Raw genomic sequence first — 24,478 nt, 5'->3', positions numbered from 1 at the left:
ATAATTTTTTTCTAACAAATGGTGCTGGGAAAACTGGATGTCCACATGCAAAAGAATGAAGGTGGGCCCTTACCTAATATTACATACAAAAATTAACTCACAATGGATCAAAGATCTAAATATAGGATCTAAGACTCTTAGAAGAAAACCATAGGACAAAAGCTTCAGGACATTGAATTTGGATAGGACACCAAAAGAATAGTCAACAAAAGGAAAAGTAGGTCAATTGAACTTCATTTTTGTGCATCAAAAGACACCATCAACAGAATAGAAAGGCAACCCATAGAATGGGAGAAACTGCTTGCAAACCATATATATGATTAAGTATTAATATCTAGAATATATAGAGAACTAAAACAACAAAAAACAATCTGATTTTAAAATGGATGGGGCGCCTGGGTGGCGCAGTCGGTTAAGCATCCGACTTCGGCCAGGTCACGATCTCGCGGTCCGTGAGTTCGAGCCCCGCGTCAGGCTCTGGGCTGATGGCTCGGAGCCTGGAGCCTGTTTCCGATTCTGTGTCTCCCTCTCTCTCTGCCCCTCCCCCGTTCATGCTCTGTCTCTCTCTGTCCCAAAAATAAAAAACGTTGAAAAAAAAATTTAAAAAAAAATAAATAAATAAAATGGGCCAAGGGCTCGAACCGACATTTCTCCAAAGATGATGCCGGTTTTCCCCACTACCTGGAAGCAGAGGGTTCCTATGAAACTTTTCTCAAGCCAAAACGTTGTAAAGCGAAGAAGCAGTTATCATTAATTTATATGGAAAAGTTTTGAGCCTTCCCAGACTCCAAATAATACCCCCCGTAGGCTTTTCTGATGCTTTAGGACACATCTTGCTAACGGATGCACAAAGTAAACGGAGATAAAGCACAGACGCTCAGAGACACAGTTCAAAGCTCTGTCAGCTTGATGCTGAGTGTGGTTCCCGGGGAAGGAGCTTGGCGGGACCACTAGCTGTTCAGACCGCACGCTGTCTCCATAAAGCCTCACCGCAAAACAAACGCGGAGCGCTATTTCTGCCTTTTGCCTTTTAATAAAAGCGAAAATCCTCTTCAGATTTCATTCGCTTGGGGAGAACAGGTCTTTCGTAAAAGAAAAATGGCACAGCATGGAACTCTTGAAAAGCAGGGGATACCTGTACACAGCCAACAAGCACGTGAAAAGGTGCGCAACAATCACTACTCGTGAGGGAGATGCTAATCAAATGGGGTATCTGATACCATCCCACACCCATTAGATGGCTCCTATCAAAACCAGAAAACATCAAGAGTCGGGAAAGATGTGGAGAAATTGGCTGGTGGGAATGTAGAATGGCATAGTCACTATTGTTAACAGCATGAAGGTTCCTCAAAACATTTACATTAAAATTACCATATGACCCAGCAATTCCACTTCTGATGTACACCCAAAAGAATTGAAAGCAGTGTCTCAAAGAGATATTTGTAGACCCAAGTTTATGGCAGCATTATTCACAAGCACTAAAACATAGAAGCAACCCAAATGTCCATTGACAGATGAGTGGATAATTTTAAAACTTAAAAAAAATTTTTTTTAAACAGCACAGCAATGAGAAGAATCCACAACTACCAAAGTCTGTAGAATATCTGTGGAAAGGAGCTACTTTTCCTGAACTGTTTTAATGAAATCTTCTATAGAGTTTTACATACTAGTTTTTGACCACTAAGAGCACAGAATTTCTCATGTATGTTTGTGACTCCAGTGGCTAGTGTAACCCCTAAGATTTACCCACTTGTTTCTGAAAATTCTACATCAAATCAAGTTAGCTTTGATCTAGCCTACTTATATTTAAACAAACAAACAAACAAAAACCTAAAAACAGACTTGATTTCCTTCAGAAATCTGTTATAAACACTTTTGTTAAATTTTAAAAAGAATGTTTTAAGTTTATTTATTTTGAGAGACAGAGAGAGTGGAGGAGGGGCAGAGAGAATCCCAGGCAGGCTCCGTGCTGTTAGCACAGAGCCCGATCTGGGGCTCGAACTTACAAACCGTGAGATCACGACCTGAGCTGAAACCAAGAGTAGGATGCTCAACCGACTGAGCCACCCAGGCACCCCTCTTTTGTTAAATTTAAACATCACAAGTTAGATAAAATTGTCACTGATTTTTTTCATGGGTATCTTTTACATTGTCAGCTGATTCCAATTCGTTGATATGTTGTCAGCTGATATATTTCTGCTTGGAATCAGCTGCCACCTCTTGGTGTCTCAGCTAAGAATGCCTATCTCAGTCCCCCCTGGAAATCCACCACCACACAATGAAATATTATTCAGCCTTAAAGAGGAGGGAAATTCTGACACCTGCTAAAACATGGATGAAATCTGGACACTAAGAGAAAGAAGTCAGCCCCCAAAAGACAAATACTGTATGATTCCACTACATGAGAATCTTAGAGTAGTAAAATCAGAGAGACAGAAAGTGAAATCTTGGTTGGCAGTGGGGAGGGGGGAAGGGGGAGTCACTGATAGATATGGAGTTTCTGTTTTACAAGTAAAAGAGTTATGAGATGGATGGTCTTGATGGCTGCCTAACGTTATGAATATTTAATGCCACTAAACGGTTTACTTAAACATGGTTAAGACAAGTAGATTTTACATGACATGTATTTTACCCGAAGAAAAAAGTTTAAAAAAAAAATCCACAAACGGATTCTCTTACAGTTCTGGAGGTCAGAAGTCCTAAATAGGCTGAGCAAAGCGGCGTTCTTTCTGCAGGCTCGAGAGGGGAACCGTTTCCCTGCCTTTTCCGGCTTCTAGAGGCTTCTGTGTTCTCTGGTTTGTGGCCTCCTTCTGGCAAGAGCACTCCTCCGACCCCTGCTTCCTCACACACCCCCTGCTGTAACTCCTCGCACAAGGAGCCCTGTGATTATATGGGGCCCACCTGCTAATCCAGGAGAGGCGCCCCGTCCTAGGAGTCTTCACCCATCACACCTGCAAGTCCTTCGCCACGTAACAAAACAGATTCCCAGGTTCTGAGGATCAGGGCGTGGGCATATTTGGGAGGCTATTATTCTGTCGGCCACAGTTGTCTGCAGAACCTTCCACAGGAGTGCGTGAAGGCAGAGGAAGCAAGGACTTCAAACAAAACAGAGAGACAGCCAGATGTCTGGCAACAGGTTTCTGGTTAAACAACAGCTCAGACATTCTGTAGGACAGTACGCAGCCATAAAAGGAATGAACTAGATGACGTGGAAGGATGTCCGTGGTGTATATTTGAGAGAGACAGATTTCAGAAATTCAAAATTCATTTGTTCCACAAATATTTTCGATGTTTACCATGTGCCAGGAGCTGGGAACACAACAGGTCAATTAGACAGGAGGAGTTTACAGTCCCTTTCCATACGAGAATGACATACCAAAATGCGGGTGTGCATGAAAAAAAAATCTGGAAAGTAAACACTAAATTGTTAACAGTGAGCAACTCGGGAGAGGAAAAGCAGCAAGTTTTCTCTGTTTATTTGGATGAGGGAGGGAAGGAAAGGAGAGAATGGGGGAAAAAAGAAAGCAAAAGGAAGGAGGGAAAGAAAGGCAGAGCAAAAGAACAACCTGATACGTGTTAACTTGGAGAAGGGAAGGCACGTGGGGCACTGAGCCAAGTATCTAGCGGAGCAGAGCGTCCCTCCCTCCCCCAGCGGGAACTGGCAGCTCCCGCGGATACAATTCTTCACAGCCCTCCTATGGCACCCGGCCCTGTGCCTGTCCGCAGGAGGTGATCAGTGACATATCGTCGACAAGCCAAGTCACAAAGGAGAGCACCAGTAAAGGCGTAGATGAAGCCTAAACAGGACAAGCGAACAACCTGCCAGGGTTCATCTTTGACCCCCTATGGCAACAGGCACCTCCACCGAGCCTCAGCTCCATACCAAGATTTGTCTTCCCCCATTTGTAACTGTTTCAGCTCAGCCCCTAGGATTTTCTAGTTTATTCAAAGCAGGGGCTCTGCAGTTCGAAGAACTGGGTGGAAAGTCAAGGTCACTATTTCAGCCATGGTGGTCTCCATGATGAACTTGTGGTCTGCCCTGAACTGTAGCCTCCGAGCTGGCCTTTCTGCTTTCTGCATGTGTGTCTGGGGCTGGTGTTTTGTGGGGTGCAGGGAAAATGGGGGGGGGGCGGTGAGGCCTGGGGTCCAGGGGCCCGTGTTCCCCTGGGAAATACTGTTTCAAAATCACACACCTGGCAAACAGGCTGTCCGGGAACTCAGCCCAGGAACAAACAAAACAAGCTTGTGTCTCTTCATTTTACTCTTGGTTCTCACTGTTGTAGGAAAAAGGCACTGGACTGGAGTATCTGAGACAGTCACATGTTTTACTCGGAAAACAAGGAACCTCTGATTTTCGTGGGGGAACAGTGAGAATTATCACTTCCCTTTAGTGCTCTAAAGCATAGCCTGAAACAAGGAAAACCTCATTTCAGTTTGTTGTGTCTCCTGGAACACCTTCCTCACCCTTCTTAGACGTGTAGTTGCATAAAAGTAAAACTGCTCCCAAAGCGGAGTTGGGTTCAGCCTGCCCAGCCCTCTGAGACATGTCCCTGCCTGCTTACAGCCCTGTCCTGTCTCCTCCCAGGTCCCCCTAATGCACTTCCTGGCACCTTCCTGCCCCAGGCCCTTTGAACTTGCTATGCCCTCTGCCTGGAACACTCCTGTCCCAGATGTCCTCATATTTGTGTCTTTCCTTTAAGTCTCTGCTCCAGTGTCATCTTTTCAGGGAGCTTCCCTGACCACCCCCTTTAGAATTGCAACTCCTAACCCTGCTTAATTTTTCTCCATAGTACTTGTCACTTGCAAATAGATCACTTCTTTATTTTGCTTATTATCTACCCTTTTTAAATGTTAAACCCCATGAGGGCAGGGAATTTTGTCTGTCTGCTAACCGTTGTAAACCCAGTCATAGAATAATTATTGAATCTGAATCTTTATAGAGGAGTTTTGTATTATGTATCTCAAATCTTATAAATATGTTAGTGATCCCACCCAGCTAGTCCACACCTAGAAGTTTATCCCTGGGAAGTAATCACAGATGTGTGCAAAGATATAGTTAGACATGTTGCAAAAGCAAAACACTGGAAATAATAAGAGCTGACATTTAATTAGCACTTACCATGTGCCAGACCCTGTTCTAAACATTTTACGCGTATGAACTCTTGAAACCTCTATAATCAACCTGTTATTGTCTGGATCTTACAAGCCAGGAACCAGGCAGAGGGACTGAGATATAAGAAATACAGCCATGAGGGGCGCCTGGGTGGCTCAGTCGGTTGAGCGTCCGACTTCGGCTCAGGTCATGACCTCACAGTCTCTGAGTTCAAGCCCCACGTCAGGCTCTGTGCCAACAGCTCAGAGCCTGGAGCCTGTTTTGGATTCTGTGTCTCCCTCTCTCTCTGACCCTCCCCCATTTATGCTCTGTCTCTCTCTGTCTCAAAAAAAATAAATAAAGGTTAAAAAAAATTAAAAAAAAATACAGCCATGATTTATATGGTGTGTCTGACTCAAGACCATACTCTTAACTACTCTATGGGTTAAATGAGCTATGCACCACCCATATTGAGGCAGTCAATGCAACCATTTAAAAGGATGGTGTTGAGGCACCTGGGGGGCTCAGATGGTTAGGCACTCAGGTCATGATCCCAGTATTGTGAGATCTAGTCCCGTGTTGGGACCGATGCTGAGCATGGAACCTGCTTCCGATTCTCTCTCTCTCCCTCTGTGCCCCTCCCCAACTCTCAAGCACACTCTCTCTCTGTCAAAGAAAAAAAAGAGGGGGAAAACATTTTTAAATTAAATGATGGTGTAGACAAAGTATTTTTTGGTGGGGAGAGGATGAAATTATATACAAATTATGTATTCATACACATTGTAGGGAAGAAAACGGCTTTACCAGATTCTCAAAAATGTTCAAGAATCAGGGTTGTAGAATAATTTTTCCACATACATAGATTCATGTGAATATATCTTACACATGGCTTGTCAATATTGTTTTTAACGCAGTCTTTAAAATAATTCTTTTTAGCTTCCTTCCTTCCACATAAGCTTTTCTTTTCTTGCTCCCTAGCCATGTTAACAAGCTCGAATGTCACCAAGGAAGAATCTTAAATAACTGGGAAAGATCTCTGTGATATATAGTTAACTGCAAAAGGCAGGTTTCTAAAAAAGGTGTACATTATGACCACATTTTTGTAAAAATTCATGTGTACATATATGCACGGTAAAAGGACTCAAATAGATTATATGTTAACAGTTGTCATTTCTGGGTAATGGAATTATGAGTGATTTGATTTTTTTTAAACATTTATTCATTTTTGAGAGACAGAGAGAGGCAGAGTGTGAGTGGGGGAGGGGTAGAGAGAGAGGGAGACACAGAATCTGAGGAAGGCTCCAAGCTGTTAGCACAAAGCCTGATGTGGGGCTTGAACCCACGACCTGTGAGATCATGACCTGAGCTGAGGTCAGGCGCTCAACGGACTGAGTTACCCAGGTGCCCCAGAATTACGAGTGATTTAAAATTTCTGGTTTTGTTTGTATTCTTTACAGTTTTTGTAAGAACATGAATTATTTTTGTAATTAAGAATTATTTATTTAATGTTTATTTTTGAGAGAGAGAGAGAGAGAAAGCAGGAGCTGGGGAAAGGCAGAGAGAGAGAGGGGACAAAGGATCCAAAGCGGGCTCTGTGCTGACAGCAGAGGGCCTAACTTGGAGTTCGAACTCACGAACCATGAGATCATGCCCTGAGCCGAAGTCGGATGCTTCACCGACTGAGCCATCCAGCCTCCCCAAGACTTTTATTTTTAAAGAAAAAGACAGCTTTGGGGAAGATAATTGGGCAGTAGGTATCAAAATTTCAGTGTGCATACCCTTTGATCTGGCAATTCTACTTCCAGGAATGGGCTCTATAGAAATCTTTGCATGGGAGTCTGGATTCAGGTCCATTGACAGTCACTGCAATGTTGTGAAAATCTCTAAAAAGCCTAAAACCTTAATTGAAGGTGAGTGGTTCAATAAAACATGGTATCTTCATACTAGGAAAACCACACAGCTGTAGAAAAGAAAAAAAAAAAAAAAGCCCAAGTAGATAGATCCCTGACAAGACACGGTGCTAGGTCAAAAGGGAAGTAGCAGAACGGGATGTGGAATGAGGTCCAACGTACAACGAGGACGTGCACAAGAGTGTCAGGGCGCTGACACTGGAAGAAAGCCACCTGTTTGTTGAAGGTGGGTGCCTCCAGGAAGGCACCGGGAGCTGGGCTTGGGGGTGTAGGAGGTGACGGAGGAGGGGACCTTATGTTTTGTTCTGGATGGTTTGACTCTTTCACAAGTCTGTGTACGCATGAACACGTATTATTTATGTAATCAATTAAAAAGCACACAAACTATGAAATTGTTTTAAAGTAAAAAAGCCTCCGAACTCCAAAATGCCCCACCATTGGCTGCTCGAGGGCTCCATTTCCAAGCTGACAGGAAGTTTCGGGAAGGGCCTTGGATCTTGGTCACTTTCAGGACTGGAAACAGGCTCAGTCACCGGCCAGGGGTGAATAGTTTTATAAAAGGTGGGACAGCCCTCCATACACGCTTGTGCCCCAGGCAAGAACAGTGATGGTGGGGACCTGGGGCAGCGTGGAAGCCAAGTGACAAAAGTCAAGTGGGACACTGGACAGCCAGCTGGAACACACACATGCCAGGGGAAAGGGAGAAGGGCCAAGGCGGCTCTGTTAGCCACATGGGATCATATTATCTTGGTCCAAACCTGTTTCCTCCTGGGGCTTTCTAGAACCCGAAGGGTTATCCCATGGACTCCACTGGTCTCTCCCTCCCCCCAGTCAGTGGTCACGACACCCTCTTCACTTATTCTCTGTCCCCCCAGCTGCTCCTCTGGCCCCAGGCACCTTCACCTCTCACTCCATTATCACAGTGGCCTCCTGACTATGTCTTCTGTTCCCCACAGCCCTCCCTCCCTCCAGGTGTTCCTGCCTGCCTGGGGCCCAGCAGCCAGAATGGTTTTCAACCTTTGCAAAGGTAACTCAGGCCACTTCCCCCTTTCCCCGTTGCTTCTATAATTGTACCTTCGCCCTGGTCTCCAAGGCCCTGTGTGGCCTCACTTTTGACTGTCTCTATAAGCGCTCTCTGCCCATCTCTTCATCACTGCGTTCCAGCCTCACCGGAGTTCCCGGTCTCCCCCACCAGCCAGCATGGTTGGAGGTCTTGTGCTGGGCGCTACTCTAAGCACATTACACACAACCTATTTAGTGTTCCTCAAAACCCTACAGGGTAAGGAGGACTATGAGCCCATTTTACAGAGGAGGAAAGTGAGGCACAGAGGTGAGGACCTGCCCCCAAGTTGGGCAGCAAAAAAACCGGCAGAGCAGGGATTTGAACCTAGGCAGCCTCAGCCCAGAACCGAGTCCCTTCACTAGTAAATGGCCCTGCCCCAAACCATGAATGAGATAAAAACCGATCCCTTACTTACTTTGGGAAGACTTGAATTGGCTGGAGGAGCAGCCGGACTTTGCACTGCTGGTGCTGGTGGCACAGCCCACGGGACCCCCGCCCAAGCTTCCACCGTCTGAGGGATGTGACTTGACCTGCGTTTGCCTGAATCTGTGATAGAACAGACCACACAGTTCTGCTTTTTTGTTGACTCTGAAGGTACTGATTTCCATGAACTCGGTTCCCTTCTGTAACTCTCCACAGGGTCTGGCTGCCTGAGGGGGACCCAGCAGAGCTTCTGTTTGCAAAACTAGGGGGCCCAAGGCCTATTTGGGTGCTATTTTTATTAAAACCCCATTAACTTGTTTCTACCAGAGCAATTAAGGTGTCAAGCCCTGATGTTCTGCATGGCTGTGGAGGAGGAGGTTTTTTTAAGTGAAGCTGTTTTGTTTGCAGGCAGAGAACTTTTTCTTTTCTTTAATTTTTTTTAAGTTTATTTATTTTTGAGAGAGAGAGAGAGGGAGCGTGGGTGAAGGGCAGAGAAAAAGAATCCCACGCAGGCTCCGCTCTCTCAGTGCAGAGCCTGACGCAGGGCTCGAACTCGAGAACTGTGAGATCATGAACTGGGCCGAATCCAGTCAGATGCTTAACTGACTGAGCCACCCAGGCGCCCTCCAGGACTTTCTTTTCTAAAGGCGGCCCAAAGTCTCAGGCTTGTTCTTAGCCCCGAGGTTTATTTTCTCAGCAGGTAATCTGGCAGCATCTTCCATAGCTGGTCTTGAGTTAACTGGGGTTGAAGATAACGTCATTTCCCTTCTGTGTGCGGGGGAGGGGGTTGTGGATGTGCGCGCTCGCTGGGGCTTGCGGGCCTGATTTTTGTAACTTGAAACCTGTTTAAAGGCTTCCAACCAGCTGCAGCCCATGTTAATTCCTTTTACACCTTATAAAAGTTTAAGCATCGCCCCGCGGCCCCAGGAGGCCAAGTGTGAAGTTTCACTTGGCAGCGCTATCGAGATGCATTTCTGTCACTACCTTTGCACCTTGAAATCAACTACACCCACGTGAGCCGGCCGTGTCCTCATTCCACATGGGGTGGGTGTGGGTGTGGGTGTGGCCTGCGGTTGCGCTGCGCTCCCCATGCTTCTGCATCTTAACACAGGAGCACCTTCTGGAATTGGACCGCCTGCAATTTGACCATTCAATAAATGAGCATTTTCTGGGTACAGTGTTCTGTGCTTTGTGTTTCGGGGGATTCGGTGGGTCCGGGGTGGGGTCTGAGAATTTGTATTTGTAATGCATTCAGGTGGTGCTGATGCTCTTGACCAGGGACTACACTTTGAGAACCAGGCTTTTGAATTTTGCTTACGTGTCACTCCTCCAATGCACGAACACATACCCTGATTTGGGAGGGCGCTCCTGCCCTAGGTTCTTGGGCAATCTCTATGGCCTCTCCTGGACTCCTGAATGTGATGGACATTATAATGTCCCCCCACCTCCTACCTATCAGCTCCATGCACAGGGTGGTGATCTGTTGTATTTACCTTTCAAAGGATCTTGCCCCTGCTTCCTACCCCTGCCTTCCCCCTACTTCCCTTTCCGTCACTCTCCTTCCTGTCCTCCACATCCCTGTCACCCAGGACTGCTTTCCTTCCTCAGGATAGGCCGAGCTACAGACCTCACCCTTTCCTGCCCCAGGACCTTGGCACTTGCTACAGGCACTGCCGGGAACATTCTTCTCTGGGCTCTTCACTTGGCAGGCTCCTCCTCATCCTTCCTCAGAGAGGCCTTTCATGAATATACATTTCAAGAAGGTCCATCCCACTATTCCCCTTCACATGCCCCTGAATTCACATGACAGATTTTGTCACAATAAGATGTAACCCTAAGCGGGACGGGTGACCATTCCACTCTCCAGTGTAGACCCAGCACCCAGCACTGGCCCAGAGCGGACCCTCATCAGAGGAGGGAATGAATGGGGTTTCTGCTCTCAGCGAAATCCACAGCGGAAGAGGCCAGAAACCAGCCAGCCATGCCCCACAGGCTCTTCTTTCTGCAAACCTCCCTTCCACCAGGCTGACCAGGCAGCACTTCGTTTTGAGCAAGGAGTTGGGGCAGGGACGGAGGGCAGGGGAGTTTTAGGAACAGCCAGAGTTGCAGATTAGACACGTATAATCAAATCCAGAGAGCTGCACTGTGTTCCATCAATTGAGATACCAGATTAAGCAGGCCCAGGGCCCCTGGGGCAAGATGCCACGCAAAATATCTTTTCAAAAATAGCAGCTTGCAATCTCAGGAATGAGCATGAATTGTCAAAGACGCGAGCAGTGTTTCGAAACATAAAGAGGAGTCCTATTTATATTGCAGATAGTGGTTGTCTGACTTAGGCATATCTTGGGCCAATTTCCCCAGAGGAGACGCTCCGGAGCCGTGGCGTGGGGATGTGTGTTGGAAGGACCAGAGCCGAAGAAGAACGAGACAGCGGAACGAGACAGCGAGCGTGGGCTGGCAGGAGGGCTGTCCAGAGCTCCTACTCACTGAGGAGACAGCAGAGCACTTAGAGTTCAATGCTCAGAATCAGCTGGGCCTGGGGGCGAGCCCTGGGCTCAGCACTTTTGCTGTGTGACAATGAGCCGTTGCTTAACCTCACTGAGCCGCTTTCTCAGGAAAATGAGGGGAAATAGGAATTTATCCCTCAGGGTTGTGGTGAAGAGTAAATGAGATAATGCTCACAAAGCCCGTGTCACTGTGCCTGGCACAGATTAAGTGCTCAATAAATGACAGCTACCATTAGCTACAGCATTTAAAAATTTTTTAAAATTTCTTAATTGCAGTAAAAAATATATAACATAAAATTCACCATCAGGGCGCCTGGGTGGCTCAGTCAGTTGAGCGTCCGACTTCAGTTCAGGTCATGATCTTGCTGTCCGTGAGTTCGAGCCCCGCATCGGACTCTGTGCTGACAGCTCGGAGCCTGGAGCCTGTTTCAGATTCTGTGTCTCCCTCTCTCTGGGACCCTCCTCCGTTCATACTCTGTCTCTCTCTGTCTCAAAAATAAATAAACGTTAAAAAATTAAAAAAAAATTCACCATCTTAACCACTTTTAAGTGTTAGTTCAATAGTGTTATGTATATTCACACTGTTGCAAACAGATCTCTAGAACTTAAAAAAAATTTTTTTAATATTTATTTATTTTTGAGAGAGACAGTGGGGGTGGGGGAGAGGGGCAGAGAGAGGGAGACACAGAATCCAAAACAGGCTCTAGGCTCTGAGCTATCAGCACAGAGCCCGATGTAGGGCTTGAATTCACAAACCACGAGATCCTGACCTGAGTCGGACACTTAAGTGACTAAGCCACCCAGGTGCCCTTCTAGAACTTTTTTTTTAATGTTTATTTATTTTGTGGGGGGGAGGGGCAGAGAGAGGGGGACAGAGGATCCGACAGCAGATGATACGGGGCTTAAACTCATGAACCGTGAGATCATGATCTGAGCTGAAGTTGAACACTTAACTGACTGAGCAACCCAGGCACCTCCAGATCTCTGGAATTTTTTAATCTTGTAAAACTGAAACTCTGTGCCCTCGAACAACTCCCCATTCCTTCTCCCCCAAGCCCCTGGCAACCACCATTGTACTTTCTAAGAGTCTGACTACTTTAGATGCCTCAAGTATTTGTCTGTGACTGGCTTATTTCACTTACCACAATGTTCTCAAGGTTTATCCAGAATTCCCCTCAGAATTCCCCTCATTTTTAAGGATGAATAATATTCCACTGTATGCATATACCACATTTTGTTTATCTGTCCATCCAGAGCTGGACACTTGGGCTGCTTCTAGCTCTTAGCTATTGTGAACAATACTGCAGTGAACATGAGTATGCAAAGATCTCCTTGAAATACTGCGTTCAATTCTTTGGGGAATATGCCCAGAAGTAGGATTGTTGGATTGGATCATGTGGTAATTCCATTTTTAATTTTTTGAGGAAACTTCAAACTGTTTTCCACCGTGGCTACACCATTTTTATATCCACAGCAACAGTGCACAAGATCAGAGTTCCAATTTCTCCACATCCTTGACAGCACATGTTATTTTCTGGTTTTTGTTTGTTTGTTTCTTTGTTTTTGGATAGTGGCCATCCCAATGAGTGTGAGGTGATACCTCACTGTGGTTTTGATTAGCATCTCCCTAATGATTAGTGATGTTGAGCATCTTTTCATATGCTTGGTGGCCATTTGTATGTCATCTTTAGAAAAATGTTTATGCAGTCTGTTGCCCAATTTTTGATTGGGTTGATTTACTGTTGAGTTGTAGGAGTGGGTTATATATTCTGAATGTTATATCAGATACATGATTTTCAAATATTTTCTCCCATCCTATGTCTTCCTATTCACGCTGGTGATGCTTTCCTTTGATGTGCAGAAGTGTTGAATGTCTGATATAGTCCTATTTGTCCATTTTTGCTTCTGTTGCCTGGACTTTTGGTGTCAGATTCAAGAAATCATTACCAAATCCAATGTCATGAAGATTTTCCCTATGTTTTTATTCCTACGAGTTTTATAGTTTTAGGTCTTATGTTTAGATTTTTAATCCACTTTGAGTTAAATTTTGTACATGGTGTTGGGTAAGGGTCCAGCTTCATTCTTCTGTAGGAACACTTTTATACTGAGGAATTCTATCACCTCTTTGTGCCTATTGTCCCTTCTATCAAAAAAAAAGTAGGTTAAGAACTTTTCTATTCATGAAAAGATACAACAAAGAAAATTACAAGACAAGCCACAAACTGGGACATTCTTTGCAACACAGATGACTGACAAAGGATTAATATCCAGAATGGTCCTATAGATCAGTAAGAAGACAGACAACCCAGTGGCAAGATAGGCAAGACACATAGAAAGACATTTCATAGAGGAGAAGGCATGAATGGCCAGTGAACATATATAAAGAGAAATCAACCTCATTAGTGCTGAGCAAAATGCAAATCAGCATCACAGTGAGTTATCATTTTATACCCATTAAATGCGCAAAGGTTAAGAACTCTAATGATAAGCACTCTTAAACATAGCTGATCGAAGAGCAAGTCGGTACCTTTTGGCACTATCCTGTGACATTGAACACTCACAGAGCCTACAAGCCAGCACTTTCACTCTTAGGTGAAACTCACTCCAGTGAAACCCTCAAATAAATGACCCAGATGTGTCATAGAGCACGCACAGTGACAATGTTTGTAATAGAAGAAAAGACAGGATGTAAGCCAGATGCCCAGTGATAAGAGAAGGCTTATGAAAATTCTGGCATGTTCCCCCAGTAGGATACCGTTCAGCAGTAAAAGGAACTCCAATAGTGTGGTTGAAAATTCAAACATAAAACTGAGTAAAAGAGGCAAGATGCATGAGCATGGTATTTTACAAAGTTCGAAACCAAACCAAAATACCATATTCACTAGATATATACAGCGAGGGGGTAGTAAACACGAATTCCAGGATAGTGGTTACTCTGGGGTGGTCACTCCACCATGCAGGAGAAACCTAGAAGCATTGATTATGGTCTAGACCTTAAATGAGTGGACGTTCATAGGTGTTCATGTTGTAATACTTCATAATCTAAAGAAAGGGCACATATATTCTTTTAAATGCATTTACATGTGAATATAACATGATAAAAAGTATTTCTGGGGTGCCTGGGTGGCTCAGCTGGTTGAGCAAAGGACTCTGGCTCAGGTCATGATCTCACAGTTCGTGAGTTCGAGCCCTGCGTCGGACGGTCTGCTGTCAGGTGGAACCCACTTGGCATCCTCCGCTCCCCCCCATCTCTCTGCATCTCCCCTGCTGTGCTGTCTCTCAAAAATAAATAAGTTAAAAAATAAATAAATAAAAAGTATTTTTTTACAGGGGTACCTGGCTGGCTCAGTCAATAAAGCATGTGACTGTTGATCTCAGGGTTGTGAGATGGAGCCCCACATTGAGCACGGAGACAACTTAAACAAACAAACAAAAAAACAGAAGTATTTTTTACAGCCTGTACTAGTTACTAGTTGGTCCTCATGGGCCCCTTCCGCTGTAAGCTACTGCATCGCAGCTACTAGTTTAGGGAGATCTGATAGGAAACACTCCATTATTCCATCACCTACTTATTTGGGAAAGAATTTGGAGAAAACAGATGTGTCACTGCCTTTGAGGCCTCCAAAACAAATTCTGGGCACAAAACCAGACTGGAGGCTGGAGACTGGTAAGAGACCAGGAGAGGCCCCCCCAGGGCAGGAGGAAAGACCCAGCTCCCCCACCACTCCCAGGACTGTGAGAACTGTTTAGCCCGCGCCTTCCTGCACTTTGGTCCAAGTCAGAGGATGAATGGGTCATCAGGCAGCCATCTACCAACCATTACATTTCTAGAAAGAAACGGATGGGATCCCACTAAAGAAAGGGGTCTCAAGGAGAATACTATCAAGAAGTCACCCCTACATTAGTTCTCTTTTTTTTTTTGGCTTCCCCAAGTTAATGATCATCTCTGGGCCTGAAGACATAGCCTCTTTCCTGAGAGATCTGTCCTGGTGCAAGTCCCCACGGAACCTTGTCACACAGTTCGTGGATGACATCAAAGGAGGGGGGTATGCTTCAGCTGTAATTAAGCAAGGCAATACAGTCATCTCTATTTAACTCAGCTACACACTGTCCTTTTGACAAATACAAATACATAACCTGACACATTTTTTCCTATGGTTTGTTTTACTTGCAGTGGCAGAAAAGCCTTTTAAAATCACAACTGCCTTGGGACTCCTGGGTGGCTCAGTTGGTTAAGAGTCCCACTCTTGGTTTGGCTCAAGTCATGATCTCATGGTTTGAGTGCAGAGCCTGCTTGGGATTCTCTCCCTCAATCTCTCTCTCTCTCTCTCTCTCTCTCTCTCTCTCTCTCTCTCTGCCCCTTTCCCACTTGCACTGTCTTTGTCTCTCTCAAAAAATAAAATTAAAAAATTAAAAATCACAACAGTCTATGGAGATAGCAGTCTTTCAAAATGGAGTGAGATTTTCAACTTTTATTAATGCCTTTTAAAAATTCCTTAGGGGCTCCTGGGTGGCTCAGTCGGTTGAGTGTCTGACTTCGGCTCAGGTCATGATCTCACAGCTCGTGAGTTTGAGCCCCGTGTCGGGCTCTGTGCTGACAGCTCAGAGCCTGGAGTCTGCTTTGAATTCTGTGCCTCTCTCTCTCTCTCTCTCTCTCTCTTTCTCTCTCTGCCCCTCCCCCACTTGCACTTGCTTGCTCTCTCTCAAAGATAAACATTAAAAAATTTTTTTTAAATAAAAATTCCTTAAAAATTGGAGAACTTAATTTTCCTTGCCGGCCATACACAAACATGATGCATCATGTTATATGGACAGCTCCCCCTAAAAATCTTTGAAATGATGTAGACAGTCAGCCCGTAACATCCTCTGAAGTGTTGATCAAGGTCTGGGCTGGCTCAAAACCTGAGAAAACCTTTCCTGGACTTCTCGGTTATTTGAAAAGAGGCACATTACTTAATATTTACCTGGAGTCTTGGGGGCACTTGTGCGGCTCAGTTTAAGCGTTGGACTCTTGGTTTCAGCTCAGATCATAAACTCGCAGTTTCATGAGCTCAAGCCCCACGTCAGGCCCTGTGCTGGCAGCATGGATCCTGCTTGGGATTCTTTCTCTCTCCCTCTCTCTCTCTGCCGCTCCCATACTTGCACTGTCTCTGTCTCTCTCAGAGAAAAGCAATTTATCTGGAATCTTGGATAAAGAAGTGAACATGAAATGCTAAGTTAGAGAGTAACAGTGTCTTTTGAGTTTTTTCGATGTTTTGCTCCAGAGCCAAAGCCAAGTCCTCTTGTTCCCATTAAGATAAGACCACCCTCTGGAACAACCATTCATCTCTCCCATCCGATGACTCTGACAAATGCCTACTTTTAGTCCTGGTTTCTGTCACCAGTCTTCAAGCATCAACACGTATCTTTGCCACTTTCGCTTCAATAAATCTCCCCTCCCTGCTCTGACCTGTCTCCCTGGTTACATTTGAATCCATATTCCTTAGCTGCTCATTTGGTTTTCTACACCCAAAGAAAAGAAACTGTCCTCGGGGAAGAATTTCCATTGCACAAAGGGAGTCACTGACATTGTGGAGGAACCAAATAAACTGTCTCAAGGGTGACACGGGAGCAGAGAATGTCACAAAGACTTAAAACTCTGGGCTTTTTTTTTTTTTTTTTCTTAATTGGCCTTAGGTGGGAGAGGTTTGCAAGGATTAGCTGGTTCTGTGCCTTCCCATTATGGATTCTGAAACACTAGCAGTTCCCAGGCACTATTTTCAGAGCTGTCCTGACACTTGTTAATAATGTTGGTGTATAAAGCTGTGCTCTTTTTAAACTCCTTTAGATACAAAGAAAATTAGCTAGTATGTGCCAGAAGAGAAAGGGGAGAAAATCCTGTTCTCGCTGTCAGAGAGAGAATGCTAAAAGCTGTAAGTAAAACTAAAGAGGCCTTTTCCCATCAGATTCAAATATCGGGGAGTGAAGTTTTCAGGTGAAAAGCAAATACTCTGCCTTCTTGATGAACTTACTGGTAGCTTGCTCCTGGGCAGGGCCTAACATGCCCCTAGTTGGGCCCAGTTACCTACGTCAATGCAAGGAAACATTTCTAATAAGATAAACTCCTGAAATTAACGTAGGGAAGTCTGATGTTTTTTGGCTTTCAAAAATGATTGCCCCCTAAATGCAACATAGGATTTTAAATTGCATTCTGGAACAGGAAAAGGACATTAATGGAAAATCTGGTGAAATCTCAAGAAAACCAATGGTTTAGTTAACAGAGTTTAATAAATGTACCATGGTTATGTAAGATGCTGGGGAAAGCTGTGTGAAGGATATCGGGCAACTTTCTATACTAGCTTTACGACTGTTGTGTAAATCTAGAACTACTCCCAAATAAAAGGGTTTAATGAAATGATGCCCCTTTAGTTGACTTGTCTCTGATCTCTGAAGAGCAGACACACAAAGGAGACCTCTGGCTTCTGGGGACAGACTCCTCTGTACCTTCCCTTAGACTACAGCACGGGCAACCAGAGAGCATACTGGGAAGGGGAATGCTGGTGTCCTAAGTGAGGCTGCGAGACAAGTAAGCAGTGTCTCAAAAATGAGCTCAAACAGAAGCAGGCTGGGCCTGTCACCTTTGTTAAACATCTGCTCTTAGTAGGCGAGGCTTACCCTTGATGCATATCCATTTTATTCACTATTCATTAAGGATGAGGGGGTTTATTGTTCATTCAAAATAGTGACATCAAGAGTTAGCAAGAGAACTCCAAATTCAGACACTTTTCTTTAGGTATGGGGTACTTAATTGTCTTTTAGAAATTATTTGTGTGTATCCGATATAAAAAATTTATTTTACCCATACTAGATAAGGATTATAAAATTAAGGTTCTTAGAGTTAAGTATCTATCCTACCTTTTGTTCAACCAAGTTACTAAAGGACATGTTTTTCTCTCTTTTTTTAACGTTTATTTTTGAGAGATTGAGGGAGAGAGCACGCTCACGTAAGCAGAGGGGCAGAGAGGGGGACAGAGGATCTGAGGCAGGCTCGGCGTTGACAGAGTAGCTTCAGTGCAGTGAGCCAGATGTAGGGCTCAAACCCATGAACCACGAGATCATGACCTGAGCCGAAGTCAAAACCTCAACTGACTGAGCCACATAGGTGCCCCTAGATTTTTCTCTTAAACACAGATACCCACTTTCAGAAACACACATACAGTCTCTGCGTATTTTCTTTTGCTAAGATGTGTAAAATATTATATATGTATTTAAGCATTACGGTTTCAAGCATAAAGATGAAAACGCCCTTCTGGGGTTTCTTGAAGGATAGTGGAACAGAAGAGAACACATTGGCTCATTCAAAATAGTGATATCCTGAGTTAGCAACAGAACTCCAAATTCAGACACTTTTCTTTAGGTTTGGGGTATGGAATTGTCTTTTAGAAATTATTTCTGTGTGTATCCAATATCTGTGTATACCAGGTCACTGGGATTAAGTGATCTTTTTAACAAAAGGATGGTGGAGTGGCCTTTTTCTTGGAGGGTTTTGAGCTGAAATTGAACAAGATGGGATTTATTTTTGAATAAGACCATTCTGGCTGCTGTTGAGCTAAGCCTTAAGATGGGGGGCGGGGAGGGTGGCTGCAGGGAGGCAGTAGGGAGGCAACCACAACCATCCAGGCAAGACTGGAGGTGGGGAAGAGGTTGGTCAGATTCTGCAGGTGATTTGAAGGCAGACCCAAAAACGGTAAGTAAGGGAGGGCCAAGAAGGCACCTAGGTTTTTGTCCTGTGTAATAGGGAGGGATGATGATGTCAGAAACGGAGAAGAGAAAAATTATAGGAGGAGCAGACTGAGTCAGATTAGCTCAGTTTCAGCCATGTTAGGTCAGATGTTGACACAGCAAGGTCAAGTGGGTGGCTGGATGCAAATCTACGGTTGGAGGGAGGGGTCTGAGCTGGAGATCAAACTTGGGGTAGTCAACAGCACACAGATGGTATTTAAAGTTTGAGATGCGACGAGATGCCCTCCGAAGTGGGAATGGCGAGGAGAGACCCAAGGACTGAGCCTAGGGCTGTCTCAAGTTCAGAGGTCAAGGAGAGCAGGAGGAACGGACCCAGGAGACCAAGACTTGCCCCACTTCTCTGACAGCCCAGGTCATCCCAGGGAGAAACCTGAAAATGATGACGTCTTTATAAGTCATGAAGTCCAGAGTTACCTGGTAACAGAGCCTTAAGGGGAAAGGGCACACGTAACCCCCCTTGATTTTAAGAGCAATTTGGTACTTGAGTTGTTTGTTGACTCATTTGGAAAAATTCACCTCTTTGAAGGGACTAAAGAGTGATCCAAAAGCCTGATTTGGGGAGGACTGCAGGGGGACAAGGGTAGTAATTGACAGGCTTGAAGGCAGACTTGTAACTGGAAATAGGATTCAAAAGCTACTTGTAATCTATTCAAAATTTAAAACGGAATGAATTCTGCACATTGCATACCCACGTATTCCTGGCATGTGGCTCCTGTGCATTTTTTTTTCCCCAATAAGAGAAAAAAATGGCAGCAGCCTGAGGACTGACTTTAAACACAAAGCTATCTGTGAAAACAGTGAATCCCAAAATTGAATAATATACTTTTCTCACTCTATGAATCATCTCTGGGGCCCTGGCTAGATGTAAATGCTGTGCTCACCACGAGGTCCTACCTTTCTGGGACCCATGTCGTTCCTACAGGGAATGTAGCTCATACTCTTGAGTCAGGTGCAAACAAAAGAGCAGCCACGGAAACACGGATTTAGTTGGGCATTGTTGTTGAATATGATCACAGACAAAATTCTCTGATAGCTCTGTCTGATTGTCTGTAGTACTCGAGTTACAGAAATAGTTACTTGTACAGAATGTATTCATGTGCTAAGTGGGTCATTTATTTAGCACCAAAATCAAATTATAAAAACATCGGTTCCATCTTAAAACATGCATTTCAAAAGCTGTTCTGGCATTCCAAGTTTGCATCGAGACATCTGCACAATCTGAATACCCAAACCCCTCTATGATTTCTAATGACAAAGACCATTCTCAGTCGTTATGGGAAGCTGGTGTGGAGACAACTGCCCGTCAGATGGTGTCCCCCAGGGAACGATGCTTCTTACTCAGCCTGAGGTTTCTGCCTTGATCTCCAGGAAGAGTTTTGAGCTTGCTTAAACATGCTTAAACACATTCTCGGTAAACGGTCAGGAATCCTCTAGGTCATAATGCCGCAAAATTGACCAAAGAGGAAGAACATAGTCAAGGTCTCCTGCCACTTACATTTGCCATGTTCAGCTTCTCAAACAGGGCTCTTCCTAACCAGCAATCCTAAAGTCCAGCTTTCAAAATAAGACGGCTTGGTTAACACCCTTTAATAACTACTATGCAGCTGCAAATGACTCCATGACAGCTTTTCTAGGGAGGGAATGGATTGCTGGGCGGGTGGCTCTAAAGATCTCAAGGCGAAAGACAAGCTCAGGTTAACCATTTCCCCTCCAGGCTGACCACAGAGTTTTGTGAAGCCCCGTCCCCAAAGCCCTGACTGCAGAGGAGGAGAGCAATGCTTTCTCTTTAGTAAAAGCCCTACCATTCATCTGTCTTATCATTTTCCTTCTTTATTCTTGGCAACTGTTTCTGGAAATTGGGGTGACTCCTCGCAGGCAGGACGCAGGAGACATTCACAAGTAAGGCCAGCATTCTGGAGGTGCTGTCCTCGGAGCAGCCATAAGGAAGATGCAGCAGTTAAGTTCAAGAGAACATTTGTGGGCAGATGGCCCATTTGTACCTGTCCTTTGGAGCAGCGAAAGTGGACATCGGAGGGTGTCACACTCCCGGATATAAGGGATCCCAGTTCCAATTGTATTATGATGCATGTGGTAACTGTATTTTACAAAAGACTTTGGTTTCTCCCCGGCTATGGGTCAGCAGGGTGGGAGAGTCTTATAAGCCATACAGGCCAGGGACTTCCTGCACCACGTCCTTTCCCAAACAGATGGCACTGCTCCCGACACTGTTGTGGGAAATAAGCCATGACATGGCCCTTTATAAGGTCAATGAGGATCTATCAAGGACACACAGAGCAGTAACTCCACAAGGAGCAATTCTGTGTTCTTCTGACCTTCAGTCTTCCATATCCGTGAATTTTCTCTTCTTATAGTTCTGAACGAGGTTGGAAGCTGTGATCTGAGAAGCCTGCCCCTTCTCCCAACACTGAAAGTCATTCAGTCCTTTCTGCCCTGTTTGAAATAAGCCCCTCTCCATCTCGTCCAGCCTGGCTACCAATGCCGAAGTGTCTTCATTGTAAGTGTTCTGGGAGGAGTCCATAATGCGGCGGAAACGTCCAATGAATGTCTGAAGGAGAAGGAATGAGTGAGAAAAATCAGATCCATTCTTCCCTGAACATTTAAATGTCATGAAGGGCAAAAGTTTGGTCTAGGACTCAGTCAGAAGGAGGTCTCAGGTGACTTTATCACTCGAGGAAGTGATTTCACATTGCCATGCCTCAATTTCCTCATCTGTGAAATGGACGGTTATGAATATCCAACAGGTTGTTATGGTAGCCAATGAAGGAATACATGTAGGACATCTAGCAACTGGCTGGCAAGGGTAATCTGTTCAAAAAGCGCTACCCATTAATTTGAGCCCTGCATTAGGTTCTGCGCTGACAGTACGGAGCCTGCTTGGGATTCTCTCTTCCTCTCTTTCTGCCCCTCCCCACACCCCACCAAAAACATTAAAAAAATTAAAAACAAAAAAAAAAGGGTTACCCATTATTGTTATTACTATCAAAGGCCACAATAATGTACTGTGACGCACACAGATAAGTTTGGACCAGAAAAGACTCCTAATCTAATTGAGTGCATTTTATATCTTTTTCAGTGTGAGAGCAGGATAGAGACACAAATGACTGAGCGTTGTCATTTTACCACAGGGCCCTGAGACCAAGCCACAAGCCCCTGCCTCAGTTTCTTCAATTGCCTCATGGAGTTATCACCTTACTGATGGGCAACTTTATAGAACTTGAAAGCAGTGATGGAAAAAGGAAAGATATAACTCACTAACAAAGGGCACTGTTCCAATTCAAGGACATGTCCTGGAGACACTGTAAGACAAACAAATGGACTTTCCCCATTTTTAGCTTTCTGCCCAAAAGAGTTTCATAAGCTCAAACTGTCTCTAGTCTAGGTATTGATTTCTTTATCTCAGTGGATGGCAACAATGTTTTTCTTTACTATTGACATCAAAAACCATTCCAGTACATGTTAGGCCAAACAACCCTTGAGACTGATGGAGGGTGTCTATATAGTCCAGGGAGGAAACGTGTCTTCAGCTGAAGTTCTTATAAAGCTAGAAATGAGGAAGTAAAATAAGAGGTAGAAAGGGTAGCTTCTCCTAATATTAGCAAAAAAACCCCAATTATGGGGGTGCCTGGGTGGTTCAGTCAGTTAAGTATCTGACTTTGGCTCAGGTCATGATCTCACGGTTTGTGGGTTCAAGCCCTACATCGGTCTCTGTGCTGACAGCTCAGTGCCTGGAGCCTGCTTTGGATTCTGTGTCTCCCTCTCTCTCTGCCCCTCCTCCGCTCAGGCTCTGTCTCTCTCAAAAATAAATAAACATAAAAAAAGTAATGATTATGAGACGTTAAAATAAGGTTATGTCGTAAAGGATGGTAATATGGGTATAACATTGTTTTGTCCGTGGAAAACAACAGTAATAGTTACCATTTGTTAAATGTCACCACCTAATCTCACTACGATGCAATAATTTTGGCACTATTGTTATCTCCATTTAACAGGTGAAAAATGGAAGCCTATAGAGGTCACGCAGTTCGTACATAACAGAGCCATGATTTAGCCCCAGAGCAAGGGACGGAAACAAATAACACATGTACTCCTGACGGGAGCCCTCAGACCAGTCTTGGGGCTGGGCTGGGCTGGTGTATTTAAGTGCCTGTCACCTATAGTCAACCATCATCTCTCTTATTTCCAGGCCTTCCTGTGGCCCCAACTCTTAACAAACAAATATGAAGAGCTGCAGACAAGTCATTTTTTTTTAAGTCATTTTTAAGTAAATATATAATCGGCAAATGCAGTCTAACTGTAGGCCGCTGTGGAATAACTAATAAACTGAGCATATACATGATACACTCCCTGGGTAAGGGTGGAGGCTGGTGGCTCCTAAAGTGTGTGTGGTGCCGTAGGGTTTTCACATCAATTACTTGCCTGCAGGAGAGACTGGGAGATGTCTGCATTCTCTGGACTGTCAAAATGCAGGAGTTGGGAGCCAAACCCATAGAAATGCGGCCCCAGTTTGTGGAGGTCCACCACGTTGGCATCGGCGCTGAACACGGTCCTCCAACCTTGCTGGTAGATCTTGGGAAGGTCCACAGAAAGGATCCGCCGCTTGTGGTCAAAAAGTCCCTTTGCCAGCCACAGGGGGAGTTCGAGCTTTGAGCCCTGCATCACACAGGAATGTAGGTTTTAAAAGCAAATAGCGTAATAAATGTGTGTGGCAATACACAGAAATACAGGTTGCCTGAGCAGACATCTGCTGCCTGTTCTGTTTGGGGGTGTGGCTCCCAAAAGCAGAAGAAGGTTGTGACTTGAAGAGATGAACTGCATGGGCTGAAGTTTTACATCATAATGGAATGGTGAGAACAACGGTTTTTGTTCAACAGAAGCATAGTACGGAACAAAAATGTGGTACAAAGGGGAAGCTTTCTAACTCACATAAATAAAAACTTCCAATTGCAGATACTTCAGAAGTATAATAAATATTTCTGGGGGCGCCTGGGTGGCTCAGTCGGTTGAGCATCTGACTTCGGCTCAGGTCATGATCTTGTGGCTCGATGAGTTCAAGCCCCGCGTCAGGCTCTGTGCTGGCAGCACACAGCCTGGAGCCTCCTTCAGGTCCTGTGTCTCCGTCTCTCTCTGCCCCTCCGCTGCTCACACTCTCTCTCTCTCAAAAACCAATGAATATTAGAAAAATACAAAAATAAGCATTTCTGCTTTCTTTAAATATTCCATACCTGTTCCTCATACGCGCTCACTGGAGGCCTACTACGCACTAAGCACCACCAGGTACTGGGCGATATATGGAAAAACAGCATCAGCCTGAGCTCAGGCCACAGCCCCTCTCCATCCCACTTCACAGCTTCAGAGAGGACAGTAAAGATACACATCTCTCTATATTTTTAAAGCCTTAACAGAACTGGAAAATATAATGAGGTGGCCATGACAGACCAGAAACGAAGAGAAATATCCAAAAAAAACAAACAAAAAAAAAAGGCCAAATATAACTGAGTTGAAGGCATCTGCAGACAGAAAGTGTGCAGAAAGTTAACACAGCAAGCCTCAGACCGCCCTCCTTAGAGGGGCCTGCCTGCAGAGTTGATCCTTGGTGGGTGTCCTGGAACTTGGGTTTCAGGAGGGTTCCCACTCTTCTCAGAGTGGATAGGAGTGCCTCACTGTGCTTATGCAGTTTGCA

General features: G+C 44.8%; 2 protein-coding genes across 5 annotated transcripts in view; both read right to left on the bottom strand.

Moving 5' to 3' along the window:
* Positions 1 to 2,858, bottom strand: part of NDRG4 (NDRG family member 4) — an 80,272-nt gene extending 77,414 nt beyond the window's left edge. The window contains exon 1 of the mRNA XM_045046030.1: positions 2,680 to 2,858. The gene's annotated coding sequence lies outside the window, so the exon portion shown is untranslated. The remainder of the gene's footprint in view (positions 1 to 2,679) is intronic.
* Positions 2,859 to 19,868: 17,010 nt separating this feature from the next.
* Positions 19,869 to 24,478, bottom strand: part of GINS3 (GINS complex subunit 3) — a 93,245-nt gene continuing 88,635 nt past the window's right edge. For all 4 annotated transcript variants that reach the window (XM_045046685.1, XM_045046683.1, XM_045046682.1 and 1 more), the window contains 2 exons: positions 23,215 to 23,448; positions 19,869 to 21,343 (listed from right to left, as the gene is read on the bottom strand). In XM_045046685.1, the coding sequence (XP_044902620.1) occupies positions 21,113 to 21,343; positions 23,215 to 23,448 (465 nt within the window). In that variant the 3' untranslated portion in view covers positions 19,869 to 21,112. The remainder of the gene's footprint in view (positions 21,344 to 23,214; positions 23,449 to 24,478) is intronic.

The sequence above is a fragment of the Felis catus genome, chromosome E2 (assembly GCF_018350175.1).
Source record: "Felis catus isolate Fca126 chromosome E2, F.catus_Fca126_mat1.0, whole genome shotgun sequence".
NCBI lineage: Eukaryota > Metazoa > Chordata > Mammalia > Carnivora > Felidae > Felis > Felis catus.
Note: the sequence above shows the minus strand (reverse complement) of the source record. Positions and strands in the feature narration are given on the sequence as shown.